Source organism: Cetorhinus maximus, chromosome 6 (assembly GCF_964194155.1).
Source record: "Cetorhinus maximus chromosome 6, sCetMax3.hap1.1, whole genome shotgun sequence".
NCBI lineage: Eukaryota > Metazoa > Chordata > Chondrichthyes > Lamniformes > Cetorhinidae > Cetorhinus > Cetorhinus maximus.
Window position 1 is genome coordinate 92,891,675 of NC_135884.1, and position 18,655 is coordinate 92,910,329.

At 40.5% G+C, this 18,655-nt stretch overlaps 1 protein-coding gene across 4 annotated transcripts in view; it reads right to left on the minus strand.

The window, feature by feature from the left end:
* Window positions 1-3,179: 3,179 nt before the first annotated feature.
* The window catches only part of cbfb (core-binding factor subunit beta), a 102,068-nt gene continuing 86,592 nt past the window's right edge, over window positions 3,180-18,655 (minus strand). For 3 of the 4 annotated variants that reach the window (XM_078544069.1, XM_078544068.1, XM_078544066.1), the window contains exon 6: window positions 3,180-4,645. In XM_078544069.1, coding sequence (XP_078400195.1) covers window positions 4,580-4,645 — 66 coding nt within the window. In that variant the 3' untranslated portion in view covers window positions 3,180-4,579. Of the gene's footprint in view, window positions 4,646-16,885; window positions 17,058-18,655 lie in introns of all 4 variants that reach the window. The other variant, XM_078544070.1, reaches the window with a different exon arrangement.

The following is an 18,655-nucleotide window of genomic DNA, read 5'->3' on the forward strand; positions in this document are numbered from 1 at the left end:
TATCATTAACCCCTGATAACATGTAGAATGGCAGAATTGATTAAGTAAAAACTATTGTGTCTGCATCTGCAATTTCCTTTATCTTATTTTGTTCCCCCTTTCTGACTGTTAAAAACATTCTCCAGTTGCGAATTTTCTCATACCTCATCAGTATCCAGAGCCTCCCTCACAAAACTATTCCCTATTCCTGCCCTTCAAGAAAAGCTTACCTCTTTTGGCCTCTTCACTCCCAATCCTCTTTAATCAGATTCAGCCAGATAGGAAAGCCACAGTGGTTTTGTTGCTCAGGTCAGAGCTAAAATTGCAGTTGTTTCAATGAAGCTACTGGGATCCAAACATCCATAAGACAGACCCTGTCAGTTTTAGATAAAAGCAAAATACTGTGGATGCTGGAAATCTGAAACAAAAACTGCTGGAAAAACTCAGCAGGTCTGACAGCATCTGTGGAGAGGAAGACAGAGTTAACGTTTCGAGTCCTGATGAAGAGTCATACGGACTCGAAACATTAACTCTGTCTTCCTCTCCACAGATGCTGTCAGACCTGCTGAGATTTTCCAGCAATTTTTGTTCCTGTCAGTTTTAGCGTGGCTATCCTCATGAACGACTCAAATTGTGGTTGGCAGGGTCCTGGTAGCTTCAGGGCAGGTAAGTAACTCAGGGCATTTTGACTACTTACCTGCCTGGTTTTGATTCGTCAAGTTAGATTAAAATTGCTCTTTTTTTCCTAATCATTTTAGCATTCAGGCAGATAACCTCATTTACTTCCTTTCAAAATCCCTATTGCCTACGTATTCCCAGTCTCCAGTTTACTTACATCACTGTTATGGCACAGCCGATGGTAAATGCTGAGTTGCTCAAATCCCAAAGGGAAACTTGAAACAACTGCTTCAACTTGTTTTGCAGTTTGTATAAATTTCAAGGTGTGTGCCTTGAATTCAGTAGTAATAAAGAAACATGATACCCTGAACAAGTCAAATTCAAAACGAGTTTTCTTAACTTCAGTCCTTTGAAGACAGCAGCTTGAGGCATAGATGCTGCAGGTTTTTCACACTTGTAAGATCTTAAAATACCTACCCTTACACACAGCCTTTGCTCCTTTATACATTTTTTCCTCTTTGAATACAAATTCCCACTGTTTCACTATGTCTTTAGACTTTATCTTCCTGATAATAAAACCTCTCATAGCACTAGGTTTTACCAGTAATCTTTTTGGGAAAAATAAACATTTTCTAAACTTCACCTGGCTAGGTGACACATTTCACTCCTCCTTTGAAAACAGTTATCTGGTTTATTTAAAAATGCAAATGTCTTTTCACCTTGCATTCTAAACTCCTCCCATATTTACATCAAAGCCTTCAGACCAGCTGCCTTTAATCCAATTAAGAGTCTCACACACAGACATCCCACTATTACTCTATTTTACAATAAATTCCAATAACATTGAGAATTATTATATCTTCCTGACAACCACCATGATTGTTCATACCCAACTACTGACTATCTTCCACTGTGATCTATTCCACCTGGACTCCTTTCTCCACATCATTTAAATTATTTCCAGTTACAACCACAATCTGCTCCTACACTGTTTAAAGTCTGCCTCTTCTGCATCATGATTATTCTCAATGTCCCTAGTTACCTCGACCATTGAATGTTGGACAAATTGTGTTTTCACCCATTTGTTAGTCTGCAAACAATATCTCAAAAACTAATGGATGGATTTCAATGAAACTTAATACTCAGACAGGATATGGCCAGAAGCTTCCTCAATGAGATGAAGCTCTTAAGAGGTTTCTTCTTTTCAGTTTAACAGATCAACCAGGCAGGAAAAAGCCTCAAGAGCTGTGTTGATTGTCATAATGTTGAGTTAAGTGTAGCAGCAGTACACACACTACTGAATGCCCTCTTCACTGTTATTTCTGAATATAGCATTGTTTTGCACCAAGTTAAAGCTATTCATTTACATCCTTTTTTTCCCCTCAAACATTGAAAGTATATTTGAGAACATTGCTTTTCATCTCATCTTTGACTTGAGAAGCAACCCTTTTGCAACTTACAAGTTATTTCCTCATGTGCGGACTACGATAACTATGCCTCTGCAAAATGTACTTTGATACTACTAACTTGAAAAAGGCAATTTATCATCCTACAAGGTATTGTTTTAAGACTCACGACTTTCCATATTACAATCTCTGTCTTGCAAAGTATGCCTCAGTGCAAGCTATCCTTTGTTTTTCCAGCTGCTTGCTCCTGAGGCCCGGTTTCCTTCTGCATTGGTAGAGTGAGCCTGTCATGTGTTAAGACTCTATTGACCGAATGGCCTCCTTCTGCATTGTAAAGATTGTGAAAATAATCCTTTGGGCAGTATCACAAGCTTTATTATCTTACTGTTGTTACCAACTTTAATTCATCCACTGTCCCCATTTCTTTGGTTTTAGCAATTCAGCATGTTAACCCCATCATTGATTATGGCTTCATAGATGTGTGATGACTCTTATTGTCAATATGATCCATTTATCTAAAAAGGTAGCTTTTGTTGTCCTTGTAAATTCCCATAACTTTATCTAAAGCCACACCCATTTCTTTTAATTTTAACTAAAATTTGTGTCAGTGGACGATCATATCTTTCTGCCCTGTTAAACTTAAGATTTTTGCTTGATAAACCATCCTACAGCTAACATTTCTTGGCCTTCATCTTACTGCACTTGTCAACTTTGCTCATTGGCCCATTTTTAAAGGTGGTCTTTGTCTCTTCATTTTCTGCCAATTTCCTCCTTAAAAGGATAATGTCCCAGTGCTCCATGTGAGATCTTCATTCACTTCTACACTTTAGAAAGTGTCCCTTTTTAATGTCCAATCACTATCTAAGCTCTTCAGTTTATTTTTCCTCCTTCACTCCTCTTAGACCTTGGTTACAGTTTTATTTCAATAAGCGATCTCTGAAGTTCTACCTCCCATTTTTAAATTTTCCTGGTTACAGGGTTGCAGTTGCCCCATGTACCTCATTTATTAAAAAAGTTCTGAAGAAATTTGTAACATTAATGTAATCCCAAAATCAATTTGACACCTGTGTATCTAATGCTTTTCAAAGTGTGTAGCAGTTTCTACAGCAGATGACAGGAGGCATTTTCAGCTGAACTTAGAAATGTGATTTTAAAAATTAAGACAGAACATAGAGGTTTGACTTTACAGAAGTTTATTATGAAAGTAATTTAAAAGAAAATGCTTTAGATTCAACAAAAGGTAGCAAAAGCTATTCTGATAAATCAAAGCAACTCCTGAGGGAGATGTACTATGTAAAAAAAGATGCAATTCCTTCTACTTAAATAGAGATTGGAAAAAACGTATTAAATCGCATCAATAACTTAAAACCAGTAACTTAAAAGTTTTGAATTCTTTGCACTAAATAGCAGAAAGCAGACATTCCAATCTTAATGCCAGCATGAAGATATTTTATGCAATGCAGAGCAAGAAATAGCCACCAAGGCCACTAACATCCATTCCGAACACATTGTACACCTGTCAGGGTCCAGGGCACTGTCAGAATTCATTTGGTCACTCTTCACGTGTCCAGCACATGATGTATTTAAACTGCAAGCAGTGCACATTCTGTCAGCCCAAACTGCACCCTACATTTAGGGTTAAATAATTTACTTAGAACACAAAAAGTGTGCTAGGAGTTGTTGAAAATAAAAACAATTAAGTTATTGATGTTGGATTTTAAAATATACTGCACATCAGCTGGTTTATTTTAAAAAAGGTTAAAATCAATTTTAGTTAAGTTTTACTGTTTTATGTCTGAAGCTTAATTTGGAAAATGGAAGGGGCAAGCCAAACTGAATGTTTTTCATGTTGGACATCTCCTCCCCAACCTTCTGCTGACCACTTAATCTTCACTTGCTTTTATTTTAGATTCTTGAAATTTTGCTCCAGTAATATGAATTGCTTCCTCATGTGGCTCCAGTAATATGAATTGCTTCCTCATGTGGCTATCTCTTAACAGGATACAAAAATCAAAGCTAAAAATTGCTAGTAAGCAAACAATGCATTTCCTCTGTGCTCAAGAAAAGCAAAAGCAAACAGATGTAGAATTAAGGCCCTTAACCTCTACCAGCCCAGAATTTATTACAAAAAGCAGAAAATAGAATCTCTGGGTTTCCTGCCACTTTAAAAAAAAATTAATTTAACTGCAACATATTTTGACCTAATTGTGATATTTTTTCCTGCATTTTTTGGTTAAACCACCAATGGTGAAAAGTGGAAACAAACAAAACATAAAAGGGCTATGTAAAAATTCACCAAAGACAGAATAAAAAATACAGCTTGCATAGAAAACAGTCACACAGATTGCTACTGGCTACATGCATACAACAAGAAATGCAGATACTGTAACATGGACATAGTGCAATCCCTGGCAGTCTGTGCTGAATGGAGCATCCAAAGGCCTTGGGCTGTGGGGACAGGACAAATATTTCTTGTTCCGTGCTAAAGCATCTCCACTTCCTTAAAGACTTGGGTCTCACTGAAAAGCTGCTCGATTCCCACACACTGACCCATGGCAAGGCTGCTCCGAGCACATTTAACGTAGCTTGAGCTCATCTCCGCTCCCCAGGTTGGAGCCGGGACTGGGGTCCTGCCTGCGTTGCTACACAGTGAGAAAAAAACAATTAGATGAACAGTCAAAAGGGAAACAAATAACCAGATTACAACATGGAGAAAATTTTCAATTAAGTTGAAATAAAGTTCAAAATCTCTTCTCGGTGCTGGTTAATGCCCCCCACAACCTCTCCACTACCCATTCTCTTTACAAAAGATCAACTATGGAATCAATTACCAATGGAAGGAATTTACCCAATTTCAAAGTTGATCATTCAATTGGTAAAAATTTTATACTTTTAATTAATCTGTAAATTTAATCTGTTTTAAGTAATTGGATGCCATCAGCATACATATGCAAAATGACCCCATTGTCTTCAGACGTTATTGCCAAAGTGCAGTATGTGAATGAGGAAGTAGTGGAGATTAAAGATGGATCCTTGGGGGAGTCAGGAAGTAATGGTATGAGCCAGGGAGACAAACAATTGCTGAAGACATTTTGGCTACAATCATATGGGCGAGAGTGGAACCTAGAAAACACAATCCCACTTAGCACTGGAGGAGCATGGTGTGGTTGACCATATTAAAAGCTGCAATGAGGTTGAGAAAGGATAATGCACCTCAGTCAAAATCAGGGAGGATGTTATTAGTGAGTTTGCTTAGGCCCATTTGGTACTGTAGTAGGGGAAGAAAGTTGATCAGATAGATTCAAGCATGAGGAAGAGGGAAAAATGGGCAGGAATTTGGGGAGGCAACATATTCAAGAACATGAGAAACAGGAGGTTGGAGATGGAGTGGTAACTTGATAAGATAGAAGGCAGAGTTTGATGAGGGACAGCAGCTGAAGAAAGGGAATGGGAGGGAGACAGGAGAGAAAGTGATGGGTGCAAGGCTAAAGCAGGGGTGAGCCGAGGTTTTGGCTTGGTGGGTAAAGGAAGTGTGGGGGGGTGGGGGTAGGGCTGGGGTTAAGCAGCAGACAACTCAACAGATAATCTCAATCTAAGTGACAAGTCCATGAGCTTCTTGCATTTATTGAACGTGAGGATGGAGGGGCAGGGGAGAGAATTTTAAATCATGGATCATTGGGAGCCAAGAAAAGAAACTGAGCAGCTATCTCCTGTCTGTTAGTGATCTTGGAGTAATGGGTGGGTCAACAAGCAAAGACTGATGGCCCTTGATATCACCTGGTCATATCTGATAGTAGTTGTGTGTGTCAGTTACGCTCACGTTTAAGCCCCTAGACTTGATGGAACAAAGATAGTGTCCATATTACAGGGAATGAGCAAACTGAACAGAACATGAGTTTTTCTGGTGTTAAAGCATCAAAGTGTGAGTGGATGGTTGAGCAGACTGAAAGCTGTTGTAGAATATTGTGACAAACACAGAATGGAAGATTAGGCAGGTGAAACTGAATGCTGATTACAACTGTAATTGTTACAATATTTATTACAACCGTAGTAGTTGATTTCCATTACAAGTGGCACTCTTAATTGTTTTACGCTACAGCATACTTTGCTTGGGTTCCTTAAAATCGATCACCTCAGGTAATTGTATAGGTAGAAAGGTACAAAATCAAATTGGAGCACTATAGCACTGCAGAGCAAAGTAAAGATGAATAATCTTTTGTGCAATTAAGGCTTGTGGACTATCTTCAGGCCCCAAAGGGCAATATTTGCAGCATCACTATGGAAAATGGTTTAAATTAAAAAAGCATAATGTCTTAATGACAATATCCCACATGGGAGATGAGCAATGAATTAAGCATACAATAATCCTAACCACTGGCCACAAGATCTGTGCCTGAAGATGGCGGTGACCTCTGGAGACCGACTATTCAGAGGGGCATTGGAAGAAGGCAAGCAGAAACGGAACACTCAGCTGGCTGAGAAGAGGGCCCAGAGAACAGAGGCCAATAAAGCACGAAACCTCAGCCCATTGTCTTCATCTGCAGCAAATGCAACAGAGACTGTTGTGCCAGAGCTGGGCACCTTAGTCAAGCAAGGCAATGTTTAACAGAACTGACCAAGATGCAAAATGTCATCTCATGAGACAGAAGGCTGACAATGAAGAATGCTCTTCCAGATCTGACAGTTGTCCACATACCGTTACCAGCTTACATGTTTAATATTTTAACTCTGTTAATGCCCAAGTTGCAACATACTTCTACAACCAAAACAATGGCTCAACAGTACTACTCACCATTAACTGGATAGATATGACAACTTGTTCAAGCATAAGCATATAACTATCACCTGTCACTCCAAATGTCAAGTTGCAAATTGTTTCTCCACTCAAAGCCACTGACAATACTTGGATTTTATTTCAGTGAAATTTCACTCATGCTTTCATCAAGTTGCAGCATTGATACTGCAGAAACATTTGTGAAATGGGTTGCAGACCTAGCTGTATTTCACTGGGTCCAGAATAGACCTCTGCTGCCAGCTTCACCTAATTCTAGAATTAGTGGCCCATGGATTTAACCTAAATCTGGATCATTCTAGATCGAAATCATTCCTTCCCATTTGGCATTTCCCAGAAACATTTTCAGATTCTGCAAAGTCCAAGAATCAAAACAGAAAATTTATGGCGCATGAAGGAGCCATTCAGAACATCATGTCCGTGCCAGCCTAAAAGAGCTATACTGTCCATCAGAATTTTTCCCAATAATTGACTGGCCTGTAATCAGTCTATTCCTTCTTCCCTTTTTAAACAACAGTGCAAGTTAGTTGGCACACCAGTAGGATTGGAAAATGGTCAGAGCCTCTATTTCCTCTCTAGCTTTTCTTAGCAGCCTGGGTTATATTTCACCTGGACCTGGTGATCTGTCTACTTTTAAAGATGTTAAACCCCTTAACACAGTACTCTGTTTATCCCATCTAATATTTCACACACCGCCTCCTTAACTGCAAAATCGGCTTCATTCCCCTCTCTTGTGAAGGCTGATGCAAGGTATTCATTAAGAACCATGCCCACATCTTCCATCACACACAGGTTACCTTTTTGGTGTCTAATGGGCTCTACTTTTTCCTTAGTTATCCTTTTGCTCTTTATGTATTTAAAACATCCTTGGGTTTTTCTGGATTTTACCAATATTTTTTCAAAGCACTCTTTCCTTTTCTAATTTCCTTATTAATCTCACCCTTGTGCTTTCTATATGCCGCTAGATTTTCTGCAGTATTTGAGCTCTTGGTATCTGTCATCAGTTTCCCTTTTTGCCTTATTCCATCTTGTATGCTCTTTCAGGGTGTCTAGATTTGAGAGTCCCGCTCTTTGTGGGAGCATATTCTGGGCCCTCTATCTCCTCCTTATGCCATCCATTGATCAGATGCTGATTTACCTTCAAGTAGCTGTTTGTAGTCCACTTTTGCCAAATCACATCTCAGCTTAATAAAACTCGTCTTTCCCCACAGATTTCCCCCTCAGAAGGAAACTTACCCCAAGCCTGTTCTAGTGAATTCAGTTCTCAACACTGCATGTCATTTGGTCTTGAAGCTACTGTACCTCCAAACTGCAACATGTTCATTTACGTGAACTTCTCTCTTTCTCCAAATGCATTATTTTTAAAGGTATCCCATTGTACTCAACATCAACCACATCTAAAAATAGGATTGTTTATGCAGTTGCTTTGAATATTTTGTTTCCTCAAAGTATTAACATTTTAGATTAAAATATTTCACATTTTAAATGTGTTTTTAGTCAAGTTATGCATTTTGGATTTCAAACGGGACAGCTGCATACTTAATAAAAATCAATTTTAGAGAACAAATCAGTCAGCCTGTGGAACTGATGAAAATAAGTCAATATTTTCTCTTGAGTTTTCAAAACAAAGTAATTCAAATTCCTCTTACAAAAGAAAAACTTGTATACAACTCAAAACTAGCACCATGAAAAATAAAGTCAGAATAAAACAGTACAGGGGTAACCAGTCTATTGAATCTGCATTGGCTCTTTCGAAGAACAAACCAACCAGTCTCCCACCTTTCACCCTCTCACATCACTGCAATTTTTTCTCCTTCAGATATTTGAGAGCTGCAAGCACCTGAAACCCATAACTTTGGGAGACTTTTTAAGCAGCACCTTTGAAAGTAAAACTGAATTTTATAACCTATCTCCATTCCCAAGGGCAAACAAATGTCTTGTTAAATTGTTCTTGGTCAAGTCGCTTGAAGGAAGAATGTTGGTCAGAAGACAGGGAATATTTGAGTGGCACACGAAGGCCATTCTGTTCAAAACAACTTGGCTACATTCTGCACATTCATTCAGAAGTCTATGGGGTGTACACAGAATCTTACAGCAAAGAAGCTAATCTTCATCACAAGAGGACTGGAACATGAAAGGATAGGAGTTTTGCTACAGTTGTAACCATACGTACAGTTGTATATTGCAATTCGGAGGAGGGGAAAATCTTAGGCAACAAAAAGCAGAATTTTTTTTGAAAAAGAATATTTACCCAAGGAATATTCCATCACTCTTGCTCCTTACTTCCACCACCTCCTGCAATGTCTGGTCAGCAATGACCTTAGTAACATTCATCATCATCTTTTATTTTAATTTTAAACTACTTTAATAAAGCAAGCAGCAGCTCAACTTACCAAAAATTTTAAACCTGATCAAATGCTGCCAGCAAACCTTAAACACCATTTTACTTAACTGCCCATCAGTGCCATCAATGCCAGTGTCTGGAGCCCCTAATTTAATGCAAATCGCAATGAGCTAGAATGAAATAAGAGAAAACAAACAAGGGAGTATGTGAGAAAGAGTTTGCGTGGAGAGGACAGGCATGCCACAGTATGTGAACCTTGATCTAAATCATTTATGAGGCCAATAAAAGTACCTCTCTTTTGCTTTTCCCATCATATGATGTTTCCTCCAGCAAGGACAGGAAACTTTAGAACCCCTTCTTGCGTCTGCCTCTACTTTTCTTACTCCTGATGCTTTCATTGCTACTCCCATGATTTCCAGATTTTGCCCTTTGCTCCAGCAGTACAATTACAACTACATGACAAATACTCTGACTTCTAAACAGCTGATCAGTACAAATTTAGCAACTTAAGATTGAAGTGATGAATAAGATCTTCATGGGGCCTGGAGCTCAGCATCAAGCTTCTACAAATAAGGGATTGCTGTGCATAAAGGAATAGGCCCTGCAAGGAATCGAAGTAGAGAGGGGTGGAAAAAGGATGATTTATAATACTTCATTTTCATGCATAAATACAAAGCAAAGGTAAACAGAACGTACGGATAATTTTATATTGGTGTTTGGGAGCATAAATCGCATTACATTTTTGGTCAACTTGAGTGTTTTTGGAACATGGATTGCTTTGCTACAGGGATTAAAAAGCAAGCGCCACTGCATTTTTAAAAAAGAGGTAATTAGATAAATATTGGAAGTCAAAGATGATAAGGGGAAGATGGCAGGTATAGTTTGGGAACGCTTCAACTTCAGAACCATCACAGAGACAATGAGCTGTAAGACCTCTTTGTGCTTTAAGGTTCAATGGTTCTATGGTAAATATTTTCAGCATTAGCTGCACCATATTGAAGTAGCGTTGCATTCATTTTTCAAATAGGACATGAAAACAAAAGTAGTATGGATGTAAAATATCCCAGGACACTAATCTGACGACAGGAGAGTTCTCCAGTTACCCTGGCCAACATTCGTCCCCCAACCAACATCCAAAAGCAATGATCTAGTCATTATTTCATTTTGGGAGACAGAAATTTGGCTGCCGCGTATCTTACGTTACAACAGTGACTGTACTTCAAAAGTACTGAATTGGCTGTAAAGAACTTTACAATCTCTTGAGGTATGAAAGGCACTGCATAAACTTCAGGAATAAGTACAATTTCAAAGTTTAGGCATGACGATAAATTAATACAGAAGAACACTGCAGCTAAATACAGGGCGATATTAATAAGCTTTCAAAATGAGCATGTAAATGGCAAATGAACCACAATATAAATAAGTGTGAGATGGTACATTTTGGTAGAATAAGGAGCCCACATGCTCCTTAGAAAATAAGTGTCTAATGGGAACAAGATATAGGGTAACAGGTACAAAAATCACCCAAAAGTAGTAACACAGGTTTAAGTTATATCAAATAAAGCAATCAGGTTCATTTTTAGAGAGTAGAGGTAAAAAGTGGAGAAGTTACATTAAACGTGTATAGAATCTTGCTGTGGACAGTTTTGGTCTCCATATTATAAAAAGGATATAGAGGAACTGGAAAAGATGGAAAAATAATTTACTAGAATGATACCTAAACTGAAGAGGTTATACTTGAAGCCCGGCTCCTGTGGAACCAACTCCGACGGACAGACCGTTGCATCTGGATGCCCGAAAACATCCTCCCTTGGCAGGTTCCCTTCTCTTAGCTCTCCATTGGCAACGTTCAAAGGACAACCAAAGGAAAATAAGGGTACGTTCAAGGTCACCATAAAGCATGGAGGCACTAACACCATTGACTGGGAGGAGAATGTTGCCGATCACTCAGCATGGCACCACCTGGTTCATCATGGCGCAAGCCACTTCGAGGCTCAGCAACTCAACAGTGAGGCAGAACAGCGGTGGTAGAGGAAGGAGGAAGCCAACCCGGGGCTGCGACTTCCACTCCCCTGCGCAAAACGTGCCCCCATTGCAGAAGAATATGTGGATCCAGAATTGGGCTCCTCAGTCATCTGAAGTCTCGTCAAGCCTGACAGACGTCATCCTCTATTCCGAGGGGACCAATGATGACTTTTCAGGCAAAGATTGAACAGGCTGAGACTTTAAGAACTAAGGTGACCTGGTAAGGGTTTGGATAGGGTAGACATTGAGAAGATGGGCTCTTGGAAATTGCCAACTCTGCCCTCTTGGGCATGACCTATTTAAATCACTATTGGTGGCCATGCTTTCAACTGCCTAGGCCCCAAGCTTTGAATTCCCTCCCTAAACCTCTCTACCTCCCTCTCCTCCTTTAAGACATTGTTCATAACCTAGTGCTTTGATCAAATTTTGGGTCAAGGAGCCACATGAGGTGTTAGGTCCAATTTTGATTGGTAATGTTCTTGCAGAGCACCTTGGGATGTTTCACTATGTTAAAGGTGCAATATAAATTCAAATTGTTGGTGTTGTTTCTACTGGTGGGCGAAAGAAGAATGTGGCGGCATAAATATGTCAATAATAAATTCCAATGGGAAATTCAGGAGAAGCTTCTTCACGTGGAGCGCGGCTAAGACGTGGAACTCAGCAACAGTAGCCAAGGTGAATAACATACTTTTAAGAGAAGTTTAAAAAAATGTGAGGGAGAAAAGAATATGTTGATGGGGCTCAATGGAGGAGAATAAAATTTATCTCGTTTCTATGCTATAAATTTCATATACTATAACACAAGTCTTTTTTCCCTCCACTGGCCAGGTTTCTTTTTCTCAGGCTGACCTGTTTGCTGCTGTTATCCAAATGCCATTTCAGGTCCCTTTTTGTCCCATATGCCCCACTTCTCCATGTCTTGATTTTGTTTTCTCCCCCCAAGTTCAGTCAAGAAAGGAGGCAGAAAGAAGGAAACCATAGGTAAGTTAGGCTAACACTTGACATTGGGAAAATGCCGAATCCAATATTAACGAAGTAGTGGCATGACATTTAGAAAATCACAATATAATCATGCAGAGTCAACATAGTTTTGTTAAAAAGATATATTTGACAAATCTAAATTTGAGTAGGTAAGAAGGTTGATAAAGGGGAACCCGCAAATGTATTATATTTCCAAAAGGCATTTGATAAGGTGCCACATAAAAGGTTACTACACAAGATAAAAGCTTTTGTTGTTATGGGTTATTAGCATGGATAGGGGATTGTCTAACCAACAGGAAACAGTAGAGATAAATGGATCATTTTCAACTTGGCAAACTGTAATGAGTGGAGTGCCACAGAGATCAGATTATTTACAGGGGGCCTCAACTATTTACGATCTACATTAATGATTTGGATCTGTATCATAGTCAAATTTGCTGACCATATAAAAAATAGGTAGAAAAGCAAGTTTTGAGGAGGATACAAAGAGTCTGCAAAAGGGATAAAAATAGGTAGAATGAGTGGGCAAAAATTTGGCCGATGGCATATAACGTGGGAAAACGCTTTTGAAGGAAGAATAGGCAAGTAAATGAAACAGAAAGAAAATGCAGAATGCTGCAGTAAAGAGGGGACCTGGGTGTCTTTCTATATGAATCTCAAAGTTAGCATGTAGGTACTGCAAATAATTAGGAAGGCAAATGGAGAGTGACCTTTATTGCAAGGGGTGGACAGAGTATGGCATGCACAGAGACAATGCCAGAGTGAGACTTAGTGTATAGTCGGCAAATTTGGTTCAGGTGAGAATTCAGTGCAAAGGGGGAAGAGGTGCTCCTTTTTCTACTTTATTTTTCAGCCTCCAGTATTTGCTAAGTTTTCTTCCTTTATCTCCAAGCTTGGTGATTGCAACTTTCTATTACTTTGTGTAAATTTTAATTTACTGACAAAATAAATAAGGCTGAACAAAAATGGTAGGGCTGGTGGTATGCCATGACTGCAGCATGCATAAATCTGTGGAATGCACTGCAATCCCAGACAACCATATCTGCAGTTAAGCATGTGCAGTTTAGGGAACTCTGGTTCAGAGTTACTGAGCTGAAGTCTCAGTTGTAGACATTACAGGGCATCAGGGAGAGGGAATTACCTGGACACTTTGTTCCAGGAGGCAGTTACACCCATCATGTTAGGCAGAACCTTAAGAGTTGGATAATGGTCAGGGACAGGAGCGTGTGACTGAGAGTCAGGCAGATATGGGGAACCAACATCTAATGATGGAGGGGCCTCAGCCCTAACTTTGTCCAACAGGTTCAAGGTGCTTGCTACCTGTGTGGATGAGGAAAAGAACTGCAAGGTGGATGAGTGGACAGACCATGGCACCAGTGAAGAATGCCATTCTAGTGTGTGGAGCGAAGAGGAATGTGGATTGTGAATGTCCATTATTAAGGATGAGATTTCAGAATACTTGGAAGTGCATGGTAAAATAGGGCAAAGTCAGCATGGTTTCATCAAGGGGAGGTCATGCCTGACAAATCTGTTAGAATTCTTTGAGGAGGTAACGAGCAGTTAAGACAAAGGAGAGCCAATGGATGTTATCTACTTGGACTTCCAGAAGGCCTTTGACAAGGTGCCGCACAGGAGGCTGCTCAGTAAGATAAGAGTCCATGGTGTTAGAGGCAAGGTACTAGCATGGATAGAAGATTGGCTGTCTGGCAGGAGGCAGAGAGTGGGGATAAGGGGGTCCTTCTCAGGATGGCGGCCAGTGACTAGTGGAGTTCCGCAGGGGTCAGTGTTGGGACCACAACTTTTCACCTTATACATTAATGATCTAGGTGAAGGAACTGAGGGCATTCTGGCTAAGTTTGCAGATGATACAAAGAAAGGTGGAGGGACAGGTAGTATTGAGGAGGTGGGGAGGCTGCAGAAGGATTTAGACAGGTTAGGAGAATGGGCAAAGAAGTGGCAGATGGAATACAACGTGGGGAAGTGTGGGTCATGCACTTTGGTAGGAAGAATAGAGGCATAGACTATTTTCTAAATGGGGAGAGAATTCAGAAATCTGGAGTGCAAAGGGACGTGGGAGTCCTAGTCCAGGATTCTCTTAAGGTTAACATGCAGGTTGAGCCGGTAGTTAGGAAGGCAAATGCAATGCTGGCATTTATTTCGAGAGGACTAGAATATAAAAGCAGGGATGTGCTGCTGAGGTTTTATAAGGCTCTGGTCAGACCACATTTAGAATATTGAGAGTAATTTTGGGCCCCGTATCTCAGGAAGGATGTGCTGGCCCTGGAGAGGGTCCAGAGTAGGTTCACGAGAACGATCCCAGGAATGAAAGGCTTAACATATGAGGAACGTTTGAGGACTCTGGGTCTATACTCGATGGAGTTTAGAAGGATGAGGGGGGATCTGATTGAAACTTACAGAATACTGAAAGGCCTGGATAGAGTGGACGTGGGGAAGATGTTTTCATTAGTAGGAGAGACTAGGACCTGAGGGCACAGCCTCAGAGTAAAGGGAAGACCTTTTAGAACAGAGATGAGGAGAAACTTCTTTAGCCAGAGTGTGGTGAATCTATGGAATTCATTGCCACAGAAGGCTGTGGAAGCCAGGTCATTGAGTGTATTTAAGACCGAGATAGATAGATTCTTGATTGGTAAGGGGATCAAAGGTTACGGGGAGAATGGGGTTGAGAAACTTATTAGCTATGATTGAATGGCGGAGCAGACTCGATGGGCCGAATGGCCTAATTTCTGCTCCTATGTCTTAAGTACTTAGAAAAGCACAGTATGGTTAAAACAACTCTACATGTTTTACTAAAGGAAAATCCTGTCCGACAAGTTAGAGCTTTTTGAGGATGTAACTAGTAGGGTAGATAAAGGGGAACCAGAAGATGTAGTATAGTTGGATTTCCAAAAGGCATTCAATAAAGTTCCACACAAAAGGTTAATAGGCAAGATAAGGAGTTGGGGGTAATATTTTAGCAAGGATAGAGGATTGGTTAACAGATAGAAAGCAGAGAGTGGGCATGAATGAGGCCGTTTCAAGTTGGCAGGCAGTGAATAGTGGAGTGCCGCAAGGATCAGTGCTAGGGCCTCAGCTATTTACAATCTATATTAATGACTTAGATGAAGAAACAGAGTAATATATAAAACTTTGCTGATGATACCAAGCTAGGTGGGATGCTAAGCTGTGGGGGGGGAGGGGGGTGGTGGACAGAGACTGCAAAGATGTATAGACAGGTTAAATGAGTGGACAAGACCTCTGATGGAGTATAATGTTGGGAAGTCTGAAGTTACTCATTTTGGTCATAATAGAAAAGAATATTATAATAGAATAGAATATTTTTAAGAGGTGTGAAACTTGTAAGTGCTGATGCCCAGAGACTTGGGTATGCTTGTACAAGGAATGCAGAAAGTTAAAAACAATTATGAAGGCAAATTGCATGTGGGCCTTTATTACAAGGGGATTGGCAAACAAGAACAAAAGTGTTGCTATGATTGTACTGGTTTTGGTGAGACCACATCTGGAATATTGTGCACAGTTTTAGTCTCCACATTAAAGCAAAGATATATTTTCACTGGAGATGGTACAATGAAGATTCACTAAATTGGTTCTTACAATAAGGCGCTAAGTAAATTGGGCTTATTCTTCTAAATTCCAGAGAATGAGAGGTGATCCCATTGAAACCTACAAAGTACTGAAGGGGCTTGATAGGGTGGATGCTGAGAGATAGATTCCCCAACCAGCAGAAACAAAAAAGCAAAGCAATAGCAATGACACTAAAGGTTTTGCAGTAAGATCAAATGATTTTCCTCAAGTAGGGAAAAAAGTTGCAACTGCCACATGTGTAATATAATTAATATTCTTAAATGCTGCTTTCGTCTCCCAGAGTCTCTGGAATCTCACTGGCCTGATCACCTTTCTCCAAAGACTTCAGCTGGACCTTCCAATTTGAACAGGGAGCAAGAAATGCTTTCCAAAAGATGGACAAAATAAATGTCAAATCCCACATTAAACTCAAAGAAAAGACTGCTAAATATATATTTGAACCAATACCATAAGAGGTTTCCATTTGAATTGAATGATTCAGCCCTCTCCTGGATACTTGGTCTGGCTGATTTTTAAGCCACTCATGTATCATAAGGAGTAAGTCAACAACATTCCATTTTGAAAAAAAATGTTTCTGACCCAATCACTCCCTTTCTGATTAGGTGCTCAAAATCTTGTCACCACATCACTGGTCTACCTTGATTATTAATGGACCACACACTTTTCACATCAAATAGTGAGAATCCTGCAGCTTCTTGAATTACCATATTTATTTGCTTGAAGGAAATAACATTTTATTCCAGTTCTCCAAATCCACTCACTGTATGGTCACAGCATGTGAGCCAGTGGGCCATTAAATCTTTCTATCACCCCACTCATCTGAGCGAAGTATGGTGAATCAAAGTAGTTTTATTTGGCACAGTTAGCATAAGTGACTGGCTGAGTTAAAATAGCCTTTATGCCAGACAAATTCCCTTCTGGGAACCTGACTAAAGTGAATATGACTGCCGTGCAATCACTATGTTCACAGATGCCTGGATTACCATGAATAATATGCACCATTACTTCAACCAATTTCTGAGAGGAGTCAGGCCTTAATTCAAAAGGTTCATTAATAATGGACAGAATTGCAATGCAGCTTAAATTTAACATTCTAGTTTACCTATATTGATATGGGTCCTGAAAATTTAACCCTACCTTTAGTGATACTGGACTGGGTTTTAGCCTGTTTCTTGTATGAGAGTTTTATTACAGGACTCCTTTAATTTTTTTCTGTTGGGTTCCTGCCCATAGGCAGTACGATTGACAGGCTGGAGGTCTTTTGGGCAGGAAGCCAGCTGCATAAGGTTGAAGCCTATGAAAGCTGGAACTGTGAAGGGAAAGAGAGAGATCATGGTTTAAAAAAAAATTCACTGTCATGGGTTGTAGATGTCACAAGCTAGGCCAACATTTATTGCCCGTCCTTAGTTGCCCTCGGTGGTGGTGAGCCACCTTCCTGAACCACTGCAGTCCATGTGGTGTGGGTATACCCACAGTGCTTTTAGGAAGGGAGTTCCAGGATTTTGACCCAGCAGTGAAGGAATGGCATTATAGTTCCAAGTCAAAATGGTGTGTGGCTTGCAAGGGAACTTCCAGGTGGTGGTATTCCCATGCATCTGCTGCCCTTGTTCTTCTAGATGTTGGAGGTCATGGGTTTCAAGATGCTGTCAAAGGAGCCTTGGTGAGTTGCTGCAGTGCATCTTTTTTATGGCACGGTCTGCTATCATTGTGCACTGGTGGTGGAGATGGGGTGCCAATCAAGCAGGCTGCATTGCCCTGGATGATGAGTGTTGTTAGAGCTGCACTCATCCAGGCAAGTGGAGAGTATTCTGTCACTCCGGACTTGTGCCTTGTAGATGGTGAACAGGCTTTTGGGAGTCAGGAGGGGAGTTACCCACTGCAGAATTCCTAGCCTCTGACCTGCTCTTGTAGCCACTGTATTTGTATGGTTGGTCCAGTTAGTTTTCTGGTCAACGCTAACACCCAGGATATTGATAGTGGAGGATTCAGCGATGGTAATAACATTGAATATCATGGGTGGGATGTAGAAAAGAGAGGACGGTTACATTCTCTTGTTAGAGATGGTCATTGCCTGGCACAAGTGGTGCACATGTTACTTGCCACTTAGCAGCCCAAGCCTGAATGTTATCCAAGTGTTGTTGCAAATGGACAGAGACGGCTTCAGTATCTGAAAAGTCACAAATGGTGAACATTGTGCAATCAGCAAACATCCCCACTTCCGACGTTATGGTGGAGGGAAGGTCATTGATGAAGCAGCTGAAGATGGTTGAGCCTAGGATACTACCCTAAGGAACTCCTACAGCAATGCCCTGGGACTGAGGTGATTGACCTCTAGCAACCACAATAATCTTCCTTTGTGTCAGGCATGACTCCAACCAGTGGGGAGTTTTCCCCAATTATCAGTTTTGCTAGGGCTCCTTTATGCCACACTTGGTCAAATGCTGCCTTGATGTCAAGCGCAGTCACTTTCACCTCACCTTTGAAGTTCAGCTCTTATGTCCATGTTTGGATCAAGGCCCCGGCAGAACCAAACTAAGTGTCAGTGAGGTTATTGGTGAGCAAGAGCTGCCTAATGGCACTGTCAATTACCCCTTCCATTACTTTCCTGATGACCGAGAGTAGACTGATGGGGCGGTAATTGGCTGGGATGGATTTGTTCTGCTTTTTGTGAACATACCTAGGCAATTTTCCACATTGGTCAGGTAGATGCTAATGTTGTAGCTGTACTGAAACTGCTTAGCTAGGGGCACAGCTAGTTCCGGAGCACAAGTCCTCAATACTTGCCAGAAAGTTCAAGGCCCACAGCATTTGCAATATCTAGTGCCTTCAGCTGTTTCTTGCTATCACGTAGACCCAATTATGATCAGGAGCAGACATTTCCAAGAGGTGGTTAACTGGGCAGATTGC